The sequence below is a fragment of the Protomyctophum parallelum genome, assembly GCF_964188405.1.
Source record: "Protomyctophum parallelum genome assembly, chromosome: 5".
Classification (NCBI taxonomy): Eukaryota; Metazoa; Chordata; class Actinopteri; order Myctophiformes; family Myctophidae; genus Protomyctophum; species Protomyctophum parallelum.
The window spans coordinates 44,666,384-44,690,631 of record NC_139702.1 but is presented as its reverse complement, the minus strand read 5'-3'; the positions used below and the strand labels follow the sequence as shown (position 1 = coordinate 44,690,631).

Below are 24,248 nucleotides of genomic sequence, written 5' to 3'. Positions count from 1 at the left end.
TCGCTGATCACGCTTACAAAATGTATGTTTCTGGTGAATAAAAAAAAAAAACATAGAGAGAGATTTAACATAGACAGCTTTCAGTTCTAGTTAACGTCCTGGGGTAATTTTCAACCTCAAGCTAAAAGATCAATAAAGATCAATAAATTCATTAATTACTACCTGGCAGGGTACTGTGTTTTAACTGCTCTGTGTTGGCCTACTTCAGCAGGGACTTATGGGATTTGTAGTGAATCATGGGATTCGTAGTGATTCCTAGAGGAGCCGGGACATGCAGGACTGCATGCTCTGCATTGACCCATTAGACTAGAGGCTCATGGGATTTGTAGTGATTCCCAGAGGGGGGCCATGCAGCACTGCTCTGCATTGACCCATTAGACTAGCTAGAGGCTCGTGGGATTTGTAGTGATTCCCAGAGGGGGGGCATGCAGGACTGCTCTGCACTTACCCATTAGACTAGAGAGGCGGCCATAGCTGAGTGGTTAGTGAGCCTGCCTGGGGAGCCATGCAGAGCCCCTGGTTGTCCCAGGTACGATTCCAGGCCAGGCCAGCAACGTGCCAATGTGTGTCCCTGAGCAAGACCATTAACCCCTAGCCTCGGAAACCCAGACGTTTTTATTTACAGGGAGAGAAAAAAAGTATTGGACCGACTCCACTTCAATTCGGCATAGAGTAGCACAAACGTCGGTCACTGTCTGCTGATTTCTGATCGTCTGCACCTTTGTTAAATTGACGCACACACGTACACACACTCCTCTCTCTCTCTGTCGCTCTAATTAATTAGTCTCATGTCATGCAGCTGTGTCTAAATGCCATAGAAAGCATAGGTGGACCCCAGGCTACTTAACCCCTTTTCACATTCTGATACAGCCTGAAAACCAACCCTGAAAACCAGCTCGGTATAGCGAACGTCTGGAGCCACGAGAGACACTATATACCGTGCACGCTGGAGTGCGCAAGTTGCTGCGTCGAACGTTGCGAAGTTCGCTATAGATAGTAGTGTAACCGTATAGGGCCGAGTGCTTCAACGCTGGAAAGCCTCACTTGGGGGCTTGGCATTGACCCATTAGACTAGAGGCTCATGGGATTTGTAGTGATTCCCAGAGGGGGCCATGCAGGACTGCTCTGCGTGGACTTATGGCATTTGCATAGTGAATTATGGGATTTGTAGTGAATCCCAGAGGATTCATTACTGCTAAAGCTGCTCATTTTTTACGCTACGCAAACGGTCTCCCTGAGGAGGACCTAATGAGATAGGGCTGTGTGTGTGTGTGTGTGTGTGTGTGTGTGTGTGTGTGTGTGTGTGTGTGTGTGTGTGTGTGTGTGTGTGTGTGTGTGTGTGTGTGTGTGTGTGTGTGTGTGTGTGTGTGTGTGTGTGTGTGGACTCCTGTGTTAAAAGTAAAAAATATTTAGGATGACCGTTGAGCCGGTTCTACTCTATGGCTCCGGGACATGGACACTTTCAAAGAAACTAGAGAGACGGTTGGATGGCACTTACACCCGCCTTCTAATGAGAGGTCTGGCGTGGCGTCGAAAAATGATGATGATGATATATACACTGTAGCAGCCTGACATCTAGTGGTCAGACAGAGTCATGACATGCAGTGAACTAAAATTTTGTTCATTGGATTACATTTAATGTAATCCACTCTCCCTCACGTGTGTGAGATCGTAATACATACCTCCAGACTGGCTATGAAGGAGGTTACAGTGGTTAACCCATTTAGGCCAGTCTTCTAAATCCTGACAGTTTTCTGAAATACCTCATGTTTTTGTATCAGTGGTGCTCAATATTTCATGTCAAGGACCCCAAAAATGATATGTAACTGGCCACCGACCCCCATCTGAAAATATGTTATTCCAGGAACCCCTCAGAAGCAAAGATTTGAGTTAAAAACGTTCGCTCTGAAAGAACAAAGATTTTCACCGCATTTTCACGATTTTTCAAAAATAGCAGACCTACAAGCTCGTAGCGCAGCACTTGGTGCCGCGCTATGAGCTTGTAGATCTGCTATTTTTCAATAGATAAAGTATAACATAATGCTTAAAACACCAAAAGGGGTTCCCGCCAAAAACAACAACTCCGGACTAAATAACACATAGGCTCGTTGTCCTACTTACCGGTTGTTTTTATTATGTCTCCCGAAGGAGAAATTTGTCTTGGACGCAATGCAATGCAATGCAATGCAATGCAATGCAATGCAGCAATGCAATGGTGTAGACATACCCATGGTCTTCCCTGACAATTTGGCTAATCTTAAGTGTCCAGTAATCCTTAGTGCAGTGTTGTCTTCGTCGACTAAGACGAAAGATGTTCGTCGACTACCTTTTTCCACTGAGGAAAACTAAATGGAAACTAACTGAAAACTAAGCTATGATGACTAAAACTAAGACTAAATTTATTGACAGTTTCGTCAACAGATAAAAACTAGACTAAAATGTTAGGAAGGGACTAGTGGACAAGAGATCCAGTATAAGTCATTTTACACTTTGTTGCATGCTGAAAATAGCAGATCTATACGCGTTGTGAGCTTGTAGATCGGCTATTTTCAGCAAGTGTAAAATCAGTCATTACGACGGCATCAAGGCCCAGACAAAATACATTTTAGTCGACTAAATCAGCCGTAGATTTAGTCGACTAAAATCTTATGATGTTTAGTCGACCTAAACTAGACTAACACTAAGCCATTCCTGGTGACTAAAATGGGACTACAACTAAAGGAAAACTTTTGAAAAGAATATGACTAAAACTAAATTAAAAAATTGCTGCCAAAAACAACACTGCGCCGTTGGCTTGATCGCAGCCACACACACACACACACACACACACACACTCCCTGGATGCCTGCAGAGCTAAACCTCTGCCCCAAATCTTTCACATCGGCCTGTTATAGCGCCAACCAGGATGCTGCTTTTTTGCAAAACAATTTTTTTGGACAGTACACCTGCAGATGTTGTGCAAACATCATGCAAATTGGTACACAGTCTCTCTATAGCCATTCAACAAAACGGATCTTTCAGATCTTCCACTGAAGTAATTAAAGTGGGTCATGTAATTAAATAATAGGCGCACGCACACATACGCACACATACACACGAGAAACACACTATTATATAACACATTCCTAAAACACTCACATGGACACGCTCACTCATACACTCACACATTCATTGTTGTGTTTTATTTTTAACTAAGGGACTGCAATGGAAATAAGCCGTTTAAGCCTTTCTTGCATTTATCCTTTTGATGCTGATGTATAACTATGTGCATTTTTCTACATGTAAACATTGTCAATAAACATATCAATCAATCAATCAATCAATGTAACAGCTGAAATAAATAATATAGCAGTATTCCGATATTTACCTGAGGGCCACATTAAGTGAAGGTGGGGGCCGCCAGTTGCCCATGTATGCTCAATGATATACGATTTCTGCTCAATAGACCCCAATGACTAGTTTGGGATGAATATAATTTGTTATTATGTTATGTTATTTTGTCTCAATTTGTCACGTTTTTGACTTCTTTTAACAAATAGCCATTTTAACAAGCCATAAGCCATTTTACAACTCTCTTTCTAAAAATAAATTGAACAAATCTATGTTAGCCTGTGCTGAACTATTGCTACTGCCATTTAGCTGAGTTACGATGTCTCCTAATAGGCTTGGTGATGAGAAATGAATCTTTCTCTGTGTAGACTATGATGAATATTCATGGTTTCATATCTCTCCCTATAGATAATATGATGAATATTCATGGTTTCATATCTCTCCCTATAGATAATATGATGAATATTCATGGTTTCATATCTCTCCCTATAGATAATATGATGAATATTCATGGTTTCATATCTCTCCCTATAGATAATATGATGAATATTCATGGTTTCATATCTCTCCCTATAGATAATATGATGAATATTCATGGTTTCATATCTCTCCCTATAGATAATATGATGAATATTCATGGTTTCATATCTCTCCCTATAGATAATATGATGAATATTCATGGTTTCATATCTCTCCCTATAGATAATATGATGAATATTCATGGTTTCATATCTCTCCCTATAGTATGATGAATATTCATGGTTTCATATCTCTCCCTATAGTATGATGAATATTCATGGTTTCATATCTCTCCCTATAGTATGATGAATATTCATGGTTTCATATCTCTCTCCATAGATAGTATGATGAATATTCATGGTTTCATATCTCTCCCCATAGATTGCATGATGAATATTCATGGTTTGTGTATCTATCTCCCCATAGATTGCATGATGAATATTCATGGTTTGTGTATCTATCTCTCCATAGATTGCATGATGAATATTCATGGTTTGTGTATCTATCTCCCCATAGATTGCATGATGAATATTCATGGTTTGTGTATCTATCTCTCCATAGATTGCATGATGAATATTCATGGTTTGTGTATCTATCTCTCCATAGATTGCATGATGAATATTCATGGTTTGTGTACCTATCTCCCCATAGATTGTATGATGAATATTCATGGTTTGTGTATCTATCTCCCCATAGATTGTATGATGAACATTCATGGTTTGTGTATCTATCTCTCCATAGATTGTATGATGAACATTCATAAGCGCTGCGTGGCCAATGTTCCCAGTCTGTGCGGTACGGACCACACGGAGAGGAGAGGACGCATATCCATCACCGCCAACATCCACTCAGACACCCTGACCGTCAAGAGTAAGACACGCGTCTGTCTGTCTGTCTGTCTGTCTGTCTGTCTGTCTGTCTGTCTGTCTGTCTGTCTGTCTGTCTGTCTGTCTCTCTCTCTCTCTCTCTCTCTGTATAGTATTAAAGGGGAGGTGACAGTGAAACAGGAAGAAGGCCATTATCTGATCAATGGTCAACGATTGACCCAAATTGAGAACATGGACGAATGTCCATGGGTGTGTGTTTTTTTTTCTTTCTCTCTCTTTCTTTCCCTATAGCTGTGTGTGTGTGTGTGTGTGTGTGTGTGTGTGTGTGTGTGTGTGTGTGTGTGTGTGTGTGTGTGTGTGTAATAGATTGATTGTGGAACAGAAACTAAACTGTGCTGTTAAGGGATTTTACTCAGAATTAGGACAGAAAACGGTGGTCCAGTTGACTCTCGCAGTCCCGCCCCCTTTCAGAACAACGCGCGGCCAGGAAGAGAACATCCCATTCATATTTCCCATAGACTATCAAAAAGTATATATTTTTTTAGGTTTTTCAGAAAACATGTCAAAATTTGTTGAAACAGTTCTCAGGTCTGAATGGGTTAAATTATTTGGGTATACAGTTACTGCACTGTGGCTTTGGCAGAACTTTATTTAATTTTTTATAATAAATATTATATTATATATTATTTATAATTCTTTATTGACAGATAACAAATGATACAATTGTACAGAGTTGTCAAGCTGCAGGGGCTGAAATCACTACTTGCATCTGTCTCTCTGTCTCTCACTTCAATTCAAAGGAGCTTTATAGGCATGCATGAAAAAAACACACATTTACATTGACGAAGCAAAAAGTGGAACAATCGAATCACAACCTTCAATGAATACTGTATAAACAACAGAGCCACGTTACGTTGCAACTGAGAGGGTAGATCACAAAACCTCTGGGACAAAATGGCAGCAATTTACCCCTGTCTGTCTGTCTGTCTGTACCTGGTGCCCATGTCTTCGTCTCCCCACTCTCCCCTCCAGTCAGAGAAGCTAAGAACCTGGTGCCCATGTCTTCGTCTCCCCTCCAGTCAGAGAAGCTAAGAACCTGGTGCCCATGTCTCTGTCTCCCCTCCAGTCAGAGAAGCTAAGAACCTGGTGCCCATGGACCCCAATGGCCTGTCGGACCCCTACGTCAAGCTCAAGCTCATCCCAGACCCCAAGAGCGAGAGCAAGCAGAAGACCAAGACCATCAAGTGTTGCCTCAACCCCACGTGGAACGAGAGCTTCACCTTGTAAGACCACCACCCTTCATTTATCAATCCACTAGCATCAGCCCTCACCTTCACTAAATGCGGCCCGCAGGTTAATATCGGAATACTGAATTACTTCAGTCTATATTAGTAGCTTAATACTGTCCAATACTTAGTTAGGGAGGTAGGGGGGTGAAATTATGACGGGCAGTTTCTGCTGTCAAAATATGACACTCATGCTTTCTAAGGTGTGATATGGGCCTCTAAAGATGAATACAAAATGAACATCAACATCTTAATGACTAGTATTACAATGTCTCCTCAGTAACATCAACATCTTAATGACTAGTATTACAATGTCTCCTCAGTAACATCAACATCCTAATGACTAGTATTACAATGTCTCCTCAGTAACATCAACATCTAATGACTAGTATTACAATGTCTCCTCAGTAACATCAACATCTTAATGACTAGTATTACAATGTGTCCTCAGTAACATCAACATCTTAATGACTAGTATTACAATGTCTCCTCAGTAACATCAACATCTTAATGACTAGTATTACAATGTCTCCTCAGTAACATCAACATCTTAATGACTAGTATTACAATGTCTCCTCAGTAACATCAACATCCTAATGACTAGTATTACAATGTCTCCTCAGTAACATCAACATCTTAATGACTAGTATTACAATGTCTCCTCAGTAACATCAACATCTTAATGACTAGTATTACAATGTCTCCTCAGTAACCTGAAGGAGTCGGATAAGGACCGGAGGTTGTCGGTTGAGATCTGGGACTGGGATCTGACCAGCAGGAACGACTTCATGGGCTCACTGTCCTTCGGCATCTCGGAGCTCCAGAAACTAGGGATAGATGGATGGTAAGGACTGGCTTCATATCAGCCCTATAGGGCTAATGTTAGTTATCACTGGCTTCATATCAGCCCTATAGGGCTAATATTAGTTATCAGTGAAACTATGCATAGATGGATGGTAAGGACTGGCTACATTCATAGGGTGCATTTAGGGGTTACATGTATTGCTCAGGGACTGAGCAATACACTGGGAATCAAACCTGTGACCTTCAGTTTCCCAGGCAGGCTCTTAAAGGAGAATTCCATGGTAGTCTATACGGTAAAATGACAATGATATATCCATTAACAGGTTCCGTCCATCCGACGTATCCACACATCCTAGGGAATCCAACCGACAGGTTGCAATAAAGTGTGTAGTGTGTACACATTCTAGCGCATCTTCAATGATATCAGACGAGAGAATAATATTCCGATTTTTTTCCTTTTTTTATTTCTGAGTGGGACTCTATAAAGGCCACCGTACGCTTCGCTCTTCGTTCATATTAGCGTCCCGTTCACTTAGCTGTTAGCGCGGCAGAAAGAATGCCTCGTATCTGCTAACCCAGGGCGCTCTCCGTGGTTTTGATCTGATGGATATACTAAGTGCTTCATTTCTGACTTCTCATCCGCCTCTCGTTCACAATATGAACCCTTTGGAGTATTTAGCGATATAATGGAAACGAGAGCAAGGTAAGCTAGCAAAAGTATTTCTCCGTTTTTATTTTCAGGGGGGAGGGGGGCTTCAGAGTAAAAGCGGCCATGTTTTCCCGCCACCCCAGTGCTCCTATTTTGAAGGAATCCCGGGACTGATTCTGTTAACCACTGGTAGAGGTGAAAAAATTCGGAAGGACCGTGTGTCTTCCATGTTGTCTGAAATGCGTTCAGCCGTTCACAGAGTTTTGTCACAAATGGGCTTCAGCCCATAGACATACAAAGGTAGACGCCTATTGTACAGTAACAAATAAAGTCTCTGTAATGTTTATGTTGTACTATTACTACAAAACAATCTAAAATAAAGGGATTTAAGATAATTAAAGCTGGGCTGTTGCCTGAGGCCAATGCATTTCTTCCTACTTCCCAGTTGGTTGTCCCCATTCTCAATAGAAGTCTATGTAGGAGAGCCGCCACTGGACTGAAGCCCCATGAAGTGAAGTTTGCGTAACTGTCTATATCTAAGGCTCTGCAGCGCACTAGAGATGGATTTTATTTCTCGCCCACTATCACTGCATGGTTAATGGATATAATTATCTTCAGAATTCGGTAAGAAAAACGTTCTTTCCTCCGGAATTCTCCTTTAACCAAACCAATCCCCGCCCCTGTAACGTGTTGAAAATCATTGTTGTTTATACTTGAAACCCTGTGTGTGTGTGTGTGTGTGTGTGTGTGTGTGTGTGTGTGTGTGTGTGTGTGTGTGTGTGTGTGTGTGTGTGTGTGTGTGTGTGTGTGTGTGTGTGTGTGTGTGTGTGTGTGTGTGTGTGTGGCGTGCGTGCGTGCATGGTGTGTGTGTGTGTGTGTAGGTTTAAGATGCTATCTCAGGAGGAGGGAGAGTATTTCAACGTTCCCGTCCAGCCTGAGGGAGAGGAAGGAGGCAACGAGGAACTACGACAGAAGTTTGAGGTGCCTTTTGAACTGTGTGTGTGTGTGTGTGTGTGTGTGTGTGTGCGTTAGGGGTGCAACAATTTATCAAATGGTCGTAATGGAATCGATAGGCAACTAATTGCTGTTGGTGTTTTTGGCAGCGAATCACGGTTGTGTTTTTCCACTTAAACATTTCAGCTGAGGAGGAGTGAGACCTCTCTGTTGTCTTATTAAAAGAGTACAGTTACCCCCATAGCCCGATACAATATGTCATTTTAATGACATGTGTGCAGACAGAAGAAAAAGGTGTCATGTGTTGCTTTGAATCATTTAGAATCGTATTTATCATTTGATATCATGAGTAATGAGCAGCAGAGCTGCATTTTATTCTATAAGACATAATCTTTCTTTTTTTCATCTTTGTCGTCTTTATCGTTAGAACATCTCTAAAACGACCAGAATTATAAAGGTAATCCTAGCTAAAGAACAACTATCATTTTGATTAATCGCCGATTAATCAATTTAAGTCACAACCCATAATGTCTTGTAGGCTTAATTCTGAATCAAGAAATTAAGTCTTAGCTCTCAGCGCTTGGCTTTCCAAAACATGTCAGTTGCTCGCCGCTTATGCTGTTTACGTAACGTAAGAGGGGGAGTTGGGGAACAGTGTATTTCTAAATTTGTTTCGCATGTGTTAAATAGCTCTATATTTTGATAGTAATCATTCATTGCTATAGCGTGTTTGTTCACTAACAGCGTTAAATTGTGACAGTAATCATTGCTATACAGTGTCCCTTCTCCTTTAAGTTCATTTTCCCCATACACGTTTCAAAAAGTATTTATTTAAAGACCTGGACGCCTCGGACGAAGCCAACAGCCCAGTTGACAAATCCCGCCCTTTTTTGTCCTTCTTTCTAATCATTATGTTCAGCCCATTCTTTTTAAAGGTATATTCAGTGATTTCACTTAATTCAAATATCACTTATTTTTTTGTTTTGTTGTGATAATCCTCTCTACTATAGAGTGTGCTGACCATATAAGGAGTTCCTCCCTGTCCCCAGTTAAAGGTATATTCAGTGATTTCACTTAATTCAAATATCACTTATTTTTTTGTTTTGTTGTGATAATCCTCCCTACTATAGAGTGTGCTGGCCATATAAGGAGTTCCTCCCTGTCCCCAGTTAACCCCTGGGGGTCAAAAAACCTTAGGTTTCGTTTTTGACTCTCTATCCTGATTGGACGAAAGGCTGGGTCCCACAGCCAAAAACGAAACCTAAGGTTTTTTGAGTGAAATCACTGAATATACCTTTAACCCCTGGGGTTCAAAAAACCTTAGGTTTCGTTTTTGGCTCTCTATCCTGATTGGATGAAAGGCTTAGGTCCCAGCCAAAAACGAAACCTAAGGTTTTTTGAGTGAAATCACTGAATATACCTTTAATGTTTTGCCATGTTTTGTGTGTTTTATAATGTGTGTTTAATAGCTCTATATTGTGACAGTAATCATTGCTTAGTATCTAGAACAGTGGTTTTCAACCCTTTTCATATCAAGGTCCATTATTTATTCTGCATTTGAGCCACGGAATCACCATTTGATGAGATTTAGCCTCTCAGACCCAAAACTTAGAACGCTGGTGGTCCCCGGACCGCTGGTGGTCCCCGGAGCGCTGGTGGTCCCCGGAGCGCTGGTGGTCCCCGGAGCGCTGGTGGTCCCCTGACCACTGGTCACTGTGGTCCCCGGCCCGCTGGTTGAGAACCACTGCTACAGAGCGTTTGTTCAGTAACATAGAGCTATAGCACATAGAGCTATAACACTAATTTTAAGTTTTTAACCAAAGAAACACAACAGGTTGTGAGCTTGTGCATCAGCGCTGTGAGCTTGTAGACCAGCATTGTGAGCTTGTGCATCAGCGCTGTGAGCTTGTAGACCAGCATTGTGAGCTTGTGCATCAGCGTTGTGAGCTTGTAGATCAGCGTTGTGAGCTTGTAGATCAGTGTTGTGAGCTTGTAGATCAGCGTTGTGAGCTTATGCATCAGCGTTGTGAGCTTGTGCATCAGCGCTGTGAGCTTGTAGACCAGCGTTGTGAGCTTGTAGATCAGCGTTGTGAGCTTGTGCATCAGCGTTGTGAGCTTGTAGATCAGCGTTGTGAGCTTGTGCATCAGCAGTCTTCTGCCAAAGATTTCCCCCACGATAGCAGAGAGAAAACGGAACATGCACTAGTGTGGAGCCCTGAGGCTCCAGTCAACTATACTGTATAGTTATTAAAGTGGTTAAAGGTGGAAATAACAGTCATATGGCTAGAAAACTTGGCTACGACGCCACGCAATGTCAACAATTTATCATTTACAATTTAGGCATATCAGATGATCTTAATCCAGAGCGATACATCAGATACATCAAAATACATAAATAGTCATCATGAATCATACGTAAGCTTAAGAACCTATATAATAGTGTTATGTCTACATAAAGTGCTATTTAAGTTACATAAGTTGAGCCTTTGCATATGCCTGTAAGGTCGTCGCGGCTAGGACAAGTGATACGGCAAGTGCTGTGGGCTGAGATGGAGTCTGAAGAGGTGGGTTTTCAGACTGCGGTGGAAGATTGGGAGTGAGTCTGCAGTTCTGACTGCAATGGGAAGTGCATTCCATAGTTTAGGAGCCAGAAGGGAGAAGAGTTTTGGACAGGTGTCAACCTCTCTCCTTTGCACTCTCTCTCTCTCTCTCTCTCTTCTCTCTCTCTCTCTCTCTCTCTCTCTCTCTCTCTCGTCCAGAGAGCGAGGGTGGGTCCCGGTAAGAGCAGTGGTGACTCTTCGTCCTCGTCGTCCTCTGTGTATAAGTACGACACCAACGGGAACCAAGACCGAGTCAAGCTGTCCGACTTCACCTTCATCATGGTGCTGGGGAAAGGCAGCTTTGGAAAGGTAACCATGGCAACACACACACACACACACACGGCGGCTTAACGTCAGGAAAGATACACGACTGACCCACCCACGTGGTGGCAATAATACTAATGACCGTAGTCTTATACCCAGAATAATCTAGTAAGAGAGTGACACTAGCGTTGACTCCCATTGTAACAATGGAATGCGGGAGTGCTCATTCTATCTCAATGGGATAGTTCCAATGTTTGGAACTATAGCCCATAGGCACCCGCTTTGCGGCGAGATGAAAGCGTGTCGCCAATCTCTTACTATTCCACTCGGTTCTTACCATGCAACATGAAAACTCCTGTTGGACCTCGTATTTCTAGTTTTTTTTTTAAATAATGTCATGCACATTTTCCAGTGCATAGCCTACTGCAGGCCTGGTTGACTAGATTTAGAAGACATTTTGTAGCTCTTGCTGCTGAAATGATCGATCATTTATAATGGAGAAATCCTTTCATTTAACATGCATCTATATATATTTTTATATACAGTATATAATTTTTATCCCACGATTTTTCAACCTATTTTTTCACCCAGTGTCAATTATCTAATGTAATCCTGGGCGCTGCAAACTCCACACAGAAAGTCCCTTTCGCCAACCCTGCCTCGGGTATGGGCACTGATGACGCGGAGGAGGGAACACGCCGCCAGCGTCCCCAGCGGGAATCGAACCCAGGACCTTCTAGCTGTGAGGCGACAGCACTATACGACTGTGCCACTGTGCCCCTTTTAACATGCATCTCTATGGGTGGGAAGGACAGCTTGCCCTGTCTCCTCTCTGCTAACGTGCCCATTGGACAAGGACGGGTTGGGGGGAGGGACTTGGCGAAGGGCTATATAATTACAACTCCTGCAGCTCCGCTGTAATGAGGCCTCCCGTCCTGCAGGTGATGCTGGCGGAGCGTAAGGGAGCGGAGGAGCTGTACGCCGTGAAGATCCTGAAGAAGGACGTGGTGATCCAGGACGATGACGTGGAATGTACCATGGTGGAGAAGAGGGTCCTCGCGCTCTCCGGGAAACCCCCCTTCCTCACACAGCTACACTCCTGCTTCCAGACAATGGTACGACCCACACACACACGCACGCACACACTGCTTCCTGACAATGGTACGACCCACACACACACGCACGCACGCACTGCTTCCAGACAATGGTACGACCCACACACACACACACGCACGCACGCACAGCTTCCTGACAATGGTACGACCCACACACACACGCACGCACGCACAGCTTCCAGACAATGGTACGACCCACACACACACACGCATGCACGCACTGCTTCCAGACAATGGTACGACCCACACACGCACGCACGCACACACACACACACACACACACACACACGCACACACACACACACACACACACACACACACACACACACACACACACAATGCTTCCAGACCATGGTACCGCACCTGTGTCCTTAGAAGTTGCTATGTATTGTGGTATCCTATTTATTCTTATAACGATAATGTATTCTGTGACTATAGGCTACTTAAAAGGTTAGCAAATACCAAAAAAAAAAGCTTGGCAGCTAAACTATTAAAATTAAACATTTTTTTTGTCATACATCTGATTTATTGTCTCTCTCCTGCCTGCCTGCCTGTCTGTCTCTGTAGGATCGGTTGTATTTCGTCATGGAGTATATCAACGGAGGAGATCTGATGTATCAAATCCAACAAGTCGGCAAGTTCAAGGAACCACATGCTGTGTGAGTGACACGCACGCACGCACGCACGCACACGCACACACGCGCGCACATGCACGCACATAGACGCAATATATTTGACTGTGTGTGTGTGTGTGTGTGTGTGTGTGTGTGTGTGTGTGTGTGTGTGTGTGTGTGTGTGTGTGTGTGTGTGTGTGTGTGTGTGTGTGTGTGTGTGCGTGTGCATGCATGCGTGCGTGACAGGTTCTATGCAGCAGAGATAGCCATTGGACTTTTCTTCCTCCATTCTAAAGGCATCGTGTATCGGTGAGTTACTCAGATGTTATGTTCACATATGTTGCATTCTCCTTGTTGTTTAACACCTCACCCCTTTTGCTAAAAAAAAATATTTAGAAGATTTAGAACACTTTCCTGGGGGACACTTTCCATGTGTGTAATATGTGGTTTTAGATATTTTAGATTTTAGCAGTGTCCATGATGTCACAGACACTGTGCTCACTTCCTTCCTGGACTACAATTCCCATAATGCTTTGGTGCACTGCTCCTCCTTGTGGATAAGGGGAGGGCTGTCTTACTGAGACAACCAAGCCCCCAGAATGGCTGGGGTTTAACATCGAGCACTTCTGCATTTTGGGCACCAAATGTTGTGTCCAAATCGAAAAGAATGCAGGAATAGAGCATTCCTCCTCCGGGTGCTTCAAATCACTGAGCAACTTCCATCCAAAGGAATAGCAGGGGGCGGGGCTGACACTATATCCTTTATAACTCTATGGAGACAACATGTAGTCCTTTATTACTCTATGGAGACAACTTGTAGTCCGGGAAGTAAGTGAGCCCAGTGTCCATGACATCATGGAAACTGTCCATGACATCATGGACACTGTGAAAATCTAAAATATCTAAAACCACATATTACACACATAAAGACCTGAGGATAGTGTTATAAATCTTCTACATGTCATTAACATACATTGTTTTGCAAAAAGGGTGAAGTGTCCCTTTGAGGGTTAGCTTGAATGACTAACTTTGAGTTAGTCAGAGTTTTGCGTATGAATGAATGCAGTGTCTAAAGATCTATCCACTCTGTGCTAAAAGAAATACGAGAATGGTGACGGAACATATTTCACCACAATGTACAGTATCTGACAACGGGTTGAAATTGATCCCAATATCGTTGATGCCTCACAATTGACCTATTGCTAAGCCCCTCCCCAAACTGATATGGTCCAATCACAGGAGTAGGAGAGTAGCGACACGCTTTGATCTCGCCGCAAAGCGGGTGCCTATGGGCTATAGTTCCAAACACTGAAACTATCCCACTGAGATAGAATGAGCACTTCCACAATCCACATTCAATTGTTACAATGGGAGTCAACGCTAGTGTCGCCACTCTCTTACTATATTACTCTGGGTTAGACAAGCCTCTCCACCAATAGTTTTCCTACATGATAAAACATTGTTTTAAAAAATAAATGTCACGCACATATTTTTTGAGTGCATATGGCAAGCCTTGTTGACGGATTTGGAAGAGATTTTGAAGGTCTGGTTCCAAAAATGAACCAGTATTTAGTATTGTGTAAAATCCATGATATTTACATTGGAATGAATGAGCCCGGCTGGAAAGTGTCCAAGTGGGACTGTCTAAGTGGGAGAGGGCGGGGCTTTGCTAACGGTGAATTACATTGATTGTCGAAAGCCTGCCAGAATAAGGACTGTTGAAGGTTGAACGTTGGTTACGTATGAATGTGAGTTTTTATTTATTTAATGTTTACAAAGTGTATCAACAAGAAACGGTGACTAAAGAATGTTGCTATTTGACGTAGTGTACCTGATGCTACGCCAAATAGCTCATTAAATGCCCCACTCGGCAGGTGTTTGTTTGTTTGTTTTTGTTTTATTTTCTTACAAATGTCCTATTAGTCAATTTTGGATGATAATATTGTGAAACCCTCTTTTTTTTACTGAAAGTATGGAAAAATAAATATTGTGTGCGTTTGGCCGTTATTGTGCCCATATAAGGACATGCCTGATGTCACATTTCTGACATCATAGCAGGTGTTAGATACCCTCGTTACGTAGTGAGCTTGACCTTCGGCTCTGTACCTAGTCTGCTCCTTTTCCTTAATTTTGTCTGAATTTATCCGATCTACAAGCTCACAAGGAATTACAGCGCAAGCTATTTTCTGTACAGACAGTTGTCCCCTCAGGATAGAGACGTGCAACTGGTTAATAAAAACACAAACTCACAAACTCTGAGGACCCCCTAGGGGTCACTGACTGCATGTTGAGCACCACCTGGAGTAAGAATGGGTGGAGCAACTAAGACGGCCTGCTGAGAACTGTACAGCGCAGACGCGCTGACCGGTCAGCGGCTTTGGACATCACGTGTAAATACTACGGACTAATCATGGAACCAGCTCAGTGGCCTTGTGGTTAGATTGTCCGCCCTGAGACTGGGAGGTCAGGGTTCAATCCCCGGCCGGGTCGTACCAAAGACTCTAAAAATAGTACCCAGTGCCTCCCTGCTTGACACTCAACATCAAGGGTTGGATTGGGGGTATAAGTCCCTGCGACATACTAGGGACATATGTCATCAAGCTGCCTCACGCTACAGAAACAGGAGGTAGGCTCCCGAGCTATGGGCCCCATGGCTCGGCAAGGCTACTTAATCATTGGAACGGTGACATCCTCACCCATTGATTTCTCACTTTGGACATGTTTTCGGCAACCATCTTGGCAAAAACAGAGATCCACTCATGCAGCCTATACCCGTCTTATGTAGGACTTGTTATTGCTGTTGTGCTGCTCCAGCTAGAGCCATTGAAATACGACTTATACGGGCTTCAGTCCAATGGCGGCTCTTCTACATAGACCTCTATTGGCGAAGGGTGACAAAGTCCTGGACCGGAAGTTGGCAGAACGCACTGGACACTGTGGCAACAGCCCAGCTTTAATGATCGTAAATCCCTTTATTGTAGACCGTTTGTTAGTAATACTACAACATAAACATTACAGAGACTTAAATTGTCACTGTGCAATGCTTTAAAACATTTGTCATTATGTTGCACCTAAAATTGCTGATATTTCCGCCGCCAATATGTATTTCAAACTCCAGCTTGTCACTCTGCAGGGCTGCATGAACAGTGCTCGAACTCTCAGCTTTCTGCCCCCTCAATGTCGCAAATCTCGGCTATGTGGCTCTGCTGCTACCTTATGCACCATATGACTATAGCGTCATATACGTAGATACCTGCTGCTATGTGGACCTACAGATGCAGCACCACTCATTTCACCTTATGTTTAACCTCATCTATACACCTGCTGCTTTATGTTTTTGATTTAGATTTCTCTCATTGAACACACTCACACACACATGCTTACTTGCTTATGGTTGTTCATCGTGTCCGATGATGACAATCCATCTCTTATGTCTTGTGAGTGCTGTGTGACTACACGCGTGTGTAGTCCAATCCGTGATCCATACGTTCTGCCACAAACAGAACAGGGAAAAGCACTTGTGTGGTACTGGATTCATGTCTCCTTTGACGTTTCCTGGTCCGTCGGTCACCTCAGTCCATCCTCAAGCTTTGAGCACTCCTTGTTGCTGCCGCCAGACGGAGCGTTGAGCTGCAGTGACGACCTCCGGCTGGGTCGGGTTCAGGCTCCTCATGGCATGGTCTTTAGTTGGGTCGCTTTTTTGGGCTTCCCGCCCAAGCGACGACCAAGATGGCACCTTACGTGGTAGGCGTTCTTCTAGCATTATTATGATGTGCCCTATAGCCAGCGAAGTTCCTTCCTGGAAAACAACTAAATGATGGCGCTCACACACACACAAACACACACACACACACACACACACACACACGCCTGTAAACATGATAAAAATGAATCCGACTCTTTTGATTATTTTTACACTTGTCCAAACCGTTCGACTCTCTTGCGTCTCTTGGCCTCGGCGCTCTGCTCGCCGCTGTCGGCGAACCTGGCCTTCCTCTTCCTCAGCCTCTCGTCGCCATCGTCCTTCGACTGCAGGACGGCGGTGGGCATGGCTCCTCCGAAGCGCTCGGCACGCTTCTTCAGCTGGTCCACGCCCATGGCCTCAGATCCAGATCCTCCGCCACCGCCACCATTGTTGTTGTTGTTTGCGAAGACAACGGCGCCCCGTGGCGCCGGAGAGGAGGAAGGACTACTCTGAGCGTTTACGCGGTCAGCGCCTCCGTCGTTGTTTAACCCGAAGCGGGTGGCGCGGCCGGCCTTCAGGCTCTGGGCCGTGGGGGTCATGTTGAAGCGCTTGGCGCGCTGCAGCAGTCTGTCTCCGGAGAACGTCGTCGTGGACATGGGAGCAGAGATCCTCACCACTCTCTTCTTGTCGGACCATCCCGAGTCCTTCTCGTCCATCATGTCCACGTCGTCGTGGGTGTTGGCCGCCGTGTCCGCGGCGGCACGGCCGCCCGCGCCCCTCTTAGCCGAGAAGTCCTCTTCCTCTTCTTCATCCATCTTCTCTGCCAGAACTCCTTCATCTACTACGTCTCCTCCGTGTTCCAACACTACCGGGTGGTCCTCCGCCTGGTCCTGGTCCTCCCGTGTCTCCTGTGGTCCGGTCTCCTCCTGGTGGGCCTGAGGTCCGGTCTCCTCGAGGCTGACCTGGTGGGCCTGAGGTCCGGTCTCCTGTGGTCCGGTCTCCTCCTGGTGGTCCTGAGGTCCGGTCTCCTGTGGTCCGGTCTCCTCCTGGTGGTCCTGTGGTCCGGTCTCCTCCTGGTGGTCCTGAGGTCCGGTCTCTTGTGGTCCATTCTCCTCCTGGTGGTCCTGATGTCCGGTCTCCTGTGGTCCATTCTCCTCCCGGTGGGCCTGAGTTCCGGTCTCCTCAAGGCTGACTTGGTGGGCCTGAGGTTCGACGGTCTCCTGTGGTCCGGTCGTCTCCTGCTGTTCGGTCTGCTCCCGGTGGTCCTGAGTTCCGGTCTCCTCGAGGCTGACCTGGTGGTGGTCCAGCCCTCCGGTCTCCTCCCGGTGCAGGCCCTGCAGCCGGACCACCAGCTCGGCCTTGCTCCCCTTGGCGTCCAGCCCTCGGGACTCGCACGACTGCCTCAGCTCGGCCAGCTTCATCCTCTGAAGCTCCGCGACCTCGGCCATGTTTGTTTATATATGTTTGTTTGTTTGTTTGCTGACGGAAGGCCGTGTTCTTCATCCACATTAAATGAGTGATGATCATATGAAACGCTGATTATTATATCGCTTCACTTCTATGTAAGGTTTTATGGTGGGGGGGAGGGGGGTGTGTGCGGATATACCCATATATGGACTGGACATGCCGTGACGTCGTCAGCCCAACTGGCTGTTTTTTTTTTAGGTGATTGTTCAGTGAGAGAGTTTTTATATAAACAAAGGTGAAGACAAAGGTGAGGACGCAAATTGTAATTAGCTGGAATGAGATGGTGTGTGTGTGTGTGTGTGCGTGTGTGCGTGTGTGCGTGCGTGCGTGCATGCGTGCGTGCGTGTGTGCGTGTGCGTGCACAGGGATCTGAAGCTGGACAACGTGATGCTAGACTCTGAAGGTCACATAAAGATCGCAGACTTCGGGATGTGTAAAGAGAACATGTTGGACGGAGTCACCACCAAGACCTTCTGTGGAACGCCAGACTACATCGCCCCCGAGGTGGGAATGCCATTAACACGCTCCGTGCCATTTTAGAAGTAGTGACGGGACTGCGATGACGGATTGATTTCAAGAGATATTCACGTTTTAAGATTTTTGGTCTCATCCACTAAATTGCGGGGGGGGGGGGACATTTTGGATGTCGTCCCAACCGGAAATGACATTGAATGTTGACCAACAGGTGCTCCCAGCCTGTGGAGTGGTGCACTCGGTTATGATATCAATAAAGTTACGTCCTTTTATTCATCTCTGTCCTGAGCGTAGAGCGTTACTATTTGATGGGACGGAGACCTCCGTTGCCGCTCAGGGTGTTAACCATGTAATAACCCTAGCCCCCGAGGTGGGAACGCCATTAACCATTTCATTGTGTTTTTGGCATTAAACTTCAGAACTTTTAATGAACTTTAATAAAAAGTTGCACAGGGCAGATATGACAACTAACTTAAATAATACAAAATAAATAAATAGCTGATCTACAAGCTTACAATGGGCCAAATGTTGACGATTATGCAAAGTCTATTGCGATCATCTCAAATAATTGCGCTTAGAATTGCGATATTATCGAATAATTGTGACAGGCCTATATCTACGAGCTCACAACGCGCCATGGATGCAGCGGCTTCTATAGGTCTGCTATTTTCGCTGTGGGACTCACCACATATCCCAAAAGGAGATCTTATGGGAGCATTATGGGAATTGTAGTCCATGAAGGAAGTGAGCCCAGTGTCCATGACATCATGGAGCCCATGGACACTTTGGAATACTGAAATATCTAAAAACACATAATTTATTACCCACATAAAAACTCCAGGAAAGTGTTTCTTGTCTCCCAAACCTCATTAAAATAAGATCTGGTTGCAAAAGGGGTGACGTGGCCCTTTAATGCGACGGCAGCAAGAGCAGTATGGCTATGGACCAGATCTAACACACGGTGATCTCCCTCTCCTACAGATCATAGATCAGATCTAACACACGCCACACGGTGATCTCCCTCTCCTACAGATCATAGATCAGATCTAACACACGGTAATCTCTCTCTCCTACAGATCATAGATCAGATCTAACACACGCCACACGGTGATCTCTCTCTACTACAGATCATAGATCAGATCTAACACACGCCACACGGTGATCTCTCTCTACTACAGATCATAGATCAGATCTAACACACGGTGATCTCCCTCTCCTACAGATCATAGCGTACCAGCCCTATGGGAGGTCTGTAGACTGGTGGGCCTACGGAGTTCTGCTGTACGAGATGCTAGCAGGACAGGTACACGTGTGTGTGTGTGTGTGTGTGTGTGTGTGTGTGTGTGTGTGTGTGTGTGTGTGTGTGTGTGTGTGTGTGTGTGTGTGTGTGTGTGTGTGTGTGTGTGTGTGTGTGTGTGTGTGTGTGTGTGTGTGTGTGTGTGTGTGTGTGTTTGTCCCTCCTCAGCCTCCGTTAATGTAAATGTCATACCGGTTGTGTTTGTCCCTCCTCAGCCTCCGTTCGACGGCGAGGACGAGGACGAACTGTTTCAGTCCATCATGGAGCATCACGTCTCCTACCCTAAGGCCATGAGCAAGGAGGCAGTGGCCATCTGCAAGGGAGTGAGTGCACACACACATACACACACACAGCTACATTGCTTTCCCACACACATTTGAGATATGTATTTACAGTATGTCCAGTTGTCCACATAAACAGAAGTACAGGAAACAAGGGACATAAACACTAGCAGAGCAGTCAGATAATAGGACAGATCGTTACAAGGTGCATATGAGGCAGAACATTGTTACATACAACACTTGTCAGACACAGCAGACACAATAGAGATGCTCCGATACAATTATTTGGGGCCGATACTGATATCCGATATTTTAATAATGAATCGGCCGATACCGATATTTTTAAATATTGTTTTACTTTTATTATTATTATTATTTATTTATTTTTTACTTTAAAAACCTGGCAACCCGCGCCCCGCAGTCATATACCACTGACCTGAACGGGGCTCCCTAGCCTGCTGAATGGGCTCACACCCTTGAGAGGAAAAAAAAGGGGAAAAATGCAGTCTACCTAGTACCTACCCAACAATGTCCACACTCCTCCCAATTTCCCCAATAATTCCAAAAGTAGTGTGAATACCTCCACAGCCTAATTACTAAAGGATAAACTATCAGTCTTCTCCAAAATATGTCAATCTTTGTCGTTCAGCACGTGTTGAGAACAGCATGTAAACAGAAGTGTGCCGTGTGTCACACCAAAAGTGGTAACCTATAGAATCCTGTACATTAGAAGAAAAAAACTACATTTAAAGAGCAATGGAGCAAGGAACTCGACACCATAAAGAAAGGGAGGCTAAAGCACTGTGAACATATAGGCTACTGGCATCATTCTATGTCCCACACCGATGACCATAAAACTGTATAAAGAAACCCGCGTCTCTCTCTCTCTCTCTCTCTCTCTGTGGCTGTGGTGTAGTGTAGGGGACCGGGTGTGTGTGTGTGTGTGGGGGGGGGGGGTTAGTTGCGCTGCCCGACCGATAGAGTGATGTGATATACTTCTCCAGTACAGCGGTGCAGAACCGAGAGATTGACACATTATTATATACAGTACACAGTAAACTGCGCAGCTTTTAGCCTTTTTATCGGATTTGCAGATCAGTGAATTTTAGACCTCCGATATATCGCATCGGTGATCGGCCGATATATATCGGTGACCGATGTATCGGAGCATACCTAAGGCACAACCATCAGGGGTAAAGGAAACAAGGCCCCTATAGGGCCTAGGGTTGTTTCCATTGTGGTCCTCTGTATAATATCGGAATCGGAGTCAGAAGCGGTATCGGCAGATATGACCCTGCAAATAATCGGAGATCGGATATCGGTCATAATTTCATTTCAGTCAGACAACTCTTAGAGTGAATTTAGAATATATATTTATTGAGTATAATTGAGCATAGATATATGAAGCATAGATTGGCGTCAGGGCTCTGTCCCTATTCATTCCTTGTAACATTAACATTCTAGTTAAGTTATAAGCCAAATAGAATTACAGGGAATGACTCCAATGCAGGGATCTATAAATCTAGAAAGGATCTAGAAACAGAGCCTGTATATACAGGTGGATGCTGGGGAGGCGGTGGGATTTGCAAAAACTTCATGAGCAGCAGGTTAGCAGCAAGCGAGGCAGGGAGACAGCAGCAGCAGGAGAGAAGCCAGGAATGAGCAGGTAGGCAGGTTTAAATAGCCGCTCTGATCAGGTAAAGAGTGCATGAGACTAGTCACCTGATCAGGTAGGCGCGCTCACGAGTTGTCTGCCTGAACTGGCTATGCAAGCTTGGCATCATAATCGTGCACCCCTAGTTGCAAGGAGTTTGCGCCGTGCACGGCGACCCTCTGGTGTGGTTAGGGCTTTACTGTGAGATGTTCGGCTCTGGCTGGTGATATTTTAGCACTTTAATAATTATAGTATACTCTAGTCTAAGCTGTAATCATTTTAATAATGATAGTATACTCTAGTCTAAGCTGCAATCACTTTAATAATTACATTATACTCTAGTCTAAGCTGTAATCACTTTAATAATTACAGTATACTCTAGTCTAAGCTGTAATCACTTTAATAATTACAGTATACTCTAGTCTAAGCTGTAATCACTTTAATAATTACAGTATACTCTAGTCTAAGCTGTAATCACTTTAATAATTACAGTATACTCTAGTCTAAGCTGCAATCACTTTAATAATTACATTATACTCTAGTCTAAGCTGTAATCACTTTAATAATTACAGTATACTCTAGTCTAAGCTGTAATCACTTTAATAATTACAGTATACTCTAGTCTAAGCTGTAATCACTTTAATAATTACAGTATACTCTAGTCTAAGCTGCAATCACTTTAATAATTACAGTATACTCTAGTCTAAGCTGCAATCACTTTAATAATGATAGTATACTCTAGTCTAAGCTGTAATCACTTTAATAATTACATTATACTCTAGTCTAAGTTGTAATCAAAGGTACAGTCGACGTGGAGAAGGAACACCTAACTAGGTGTTGTTATCCTGCCTACAGACACAGACTGTATGTCTGCAGAGTAGGAGAGACTGTGTTTTCTATCTCTGGCTCAAGGTGTGTGTGTGTGTGTGTGTGTGTGTGTGTGTGTGTGTGTGTGTGTGTGTGTGTGTGTGTGTGTGTGTGTGTGTGTGTGTGTGTGTGTGTGTGCGTGTGCGTGTGCGTGTGCATGTGCGTGTGTGTGCGTGCGTGACACTCTAGCTGATGACCAAGCATCCGGCCAAGCGTCTGGGCTGCGGTCCGGAGGGAGAACGGGACATCAAAGAACACGCGTTCTTCCGATACATCGACTGGGACAAACTGGAGAGCAAGGAGGTGCAGCCTCCCTTCAAACCCAAGGCTGTGAGTGCACGCACATTAGCCTGTATTCATTGCAGCTCAAAAGGCTTCAGAACACACAAGGAAAATCCCAGACCACAGAAAATCCACTGAATGTTCAAAGTTCAGGTTGTTTGGGCGTAATTGAGGTCATAAAACCTAAAAAAATAAATGAAAATTAATGTCATGAAACCTTTAAGCACCTCGGTAAGGAATGCCTCTTCCATACTGTGGTCAAATGGTCACAGTCAGATCTCTCAATACCTTTGTGCTTGGTAAGCTCAGGTGTAAGTTAGCTGAACACTGATTGGCTATCACTCATCCGCACCCCCGCTCAACCCAGCCATCCCATTGGTCACTGCTCCCGGTCAACGGCATGCATGCTCGGCTGCCATTGGCGGGCTCAGTCCACCAATGTTTTTTTTTAACCCAGATGTCATTGGCTAATAATGGACCAATGTAAATCCACACAGTCTTATCTAGGAGGCTGTGAATGATTTGATTGGTTGACATCATTCACAGTCTAGGCTGTGAATGATCTGATTGGTTGACATCATATTTCAGTTGTATTTATCTTTTTTCTCTTTTGCTTGTTTGTTTGTCGTCTTTATTTCCTACATCCATCCATCCTCTCTCTCTCTCTCTCTCTCTCTCTCTCTCTCTCTCTCTCTCTCTCTCTCTCTCTCTCTCTCTCTCTCTCTCTCCATCCATATACTCACTCCATGCTTTCATATCTCTCTCTCTCTCTCTCTCTCTCTCTCTCTCTCTCTCTCTCTCCTCTCTCTCTCTCTATGTCTCTCTCCCCCCCCCCCCCCCCCCCCCCCATAGTGTGGGCGTGACGGTGAGAACTTTGACAGGTTTTTCACGCGTCACCCCCCCGTGCTGACCCCCCCCGACCATGACGTCATCTCCAACCTGGAGCAGGACGACTTCCAAGGCTTCTCATTCGTTAACCCGGAGTACCCTGGCTCCGCCCACTGACCGCCCACCAATCACCTGCCGCCACCCAACCCAACCCAATCACCTGCCACCCACCCGCCCGCCTGGCCGGGGTACCACCCAACCCAACCACCAATCACAGCGCTGCCTCTAGTTAACCCCGCCTTCTTCCTCCACCACCCCATCGATCATAATTATGATGTCATGCTATTATGATGATGTCATCCTCCCGCTTCCCAAGCCCCTCCCCCTCGGAGGGGGGAGGGGCTGAAAACATGGAGAGCCACAGAGCACTGAATGCTGACGTCATTCTCAC

At 44.8% G+C, this 24,248-nt stretch overlaps 1 protein-coding gene across 3 annotated transcripts in view; it reads left to right on the top strand.

Annotated features, from left to right (window-relative positions):
- LOC310859002 (protein kinase C beta type-like) overlaps positions 1 to 24,011 on the top strand; it is a 56,449-nt gene extending 32,438 nt beyond the window's left edge. For all 3 annotated transcript variants that reach the window (XM_083765352.1, XM_083765353.1, XM_083765354.1), the window contains exons 5-17: positions 4,591 to 4,719; positions 5,803 to 5,959; positions 6,672 to 6,806; positions 8,297 to 8,396; positions 11,129 to 11,278; positions 12,175 to 12,348; positions 12,916 to 13,007; positions 13,209 to 13,271; positions 18,480 to 18,618; positions 19,811 to 19,891; positions 20,101 to 20,208; positions 22,877 to 23,017; positions 23,822 to 24,011. In XM_083765352.1, the coding sequence (XP_083621478.1) occupies positions 4,591 to 4,719; positions 5,803 to 5,959; positions 6,672 to 6,806; positions 8,297 to 8,396; positions 11,129 to 11,278; positions 12,175 to 12,348; positions 12,916 to 13,007; positions 13,209 to 13,271; positions 18,480 to 18,618; positions 19,811 to 19,891; positions 20,101 to 20,208; positions 22,877 to 23,017; positions 23,822 to 23,974 (1,622 nt within the window). In that variant the 3' untranslated portion in view covers positions 23,975 to 24,011. The remainder of the gene's footprint in view (positions 1 to 4,590; positions 4,720 to 5,802; positions 5,960 to 6,671; positions 6,807 to 8,296; positions 8,397 to 11,128; positions 11,279 to 12,174; positions 12,349 to 12,915; positions 13,008 to 13,208; positions 13,272 to 18,479; positions 18,619 to 19,810; positions 19,892 to 20,100; positions 20,209 to 22,876; positions 23,018 to 23,821) is intronic.
- The last annotated feature ends 237 nt before the right edge of the window (positions 24,012 to 24,248 follow it).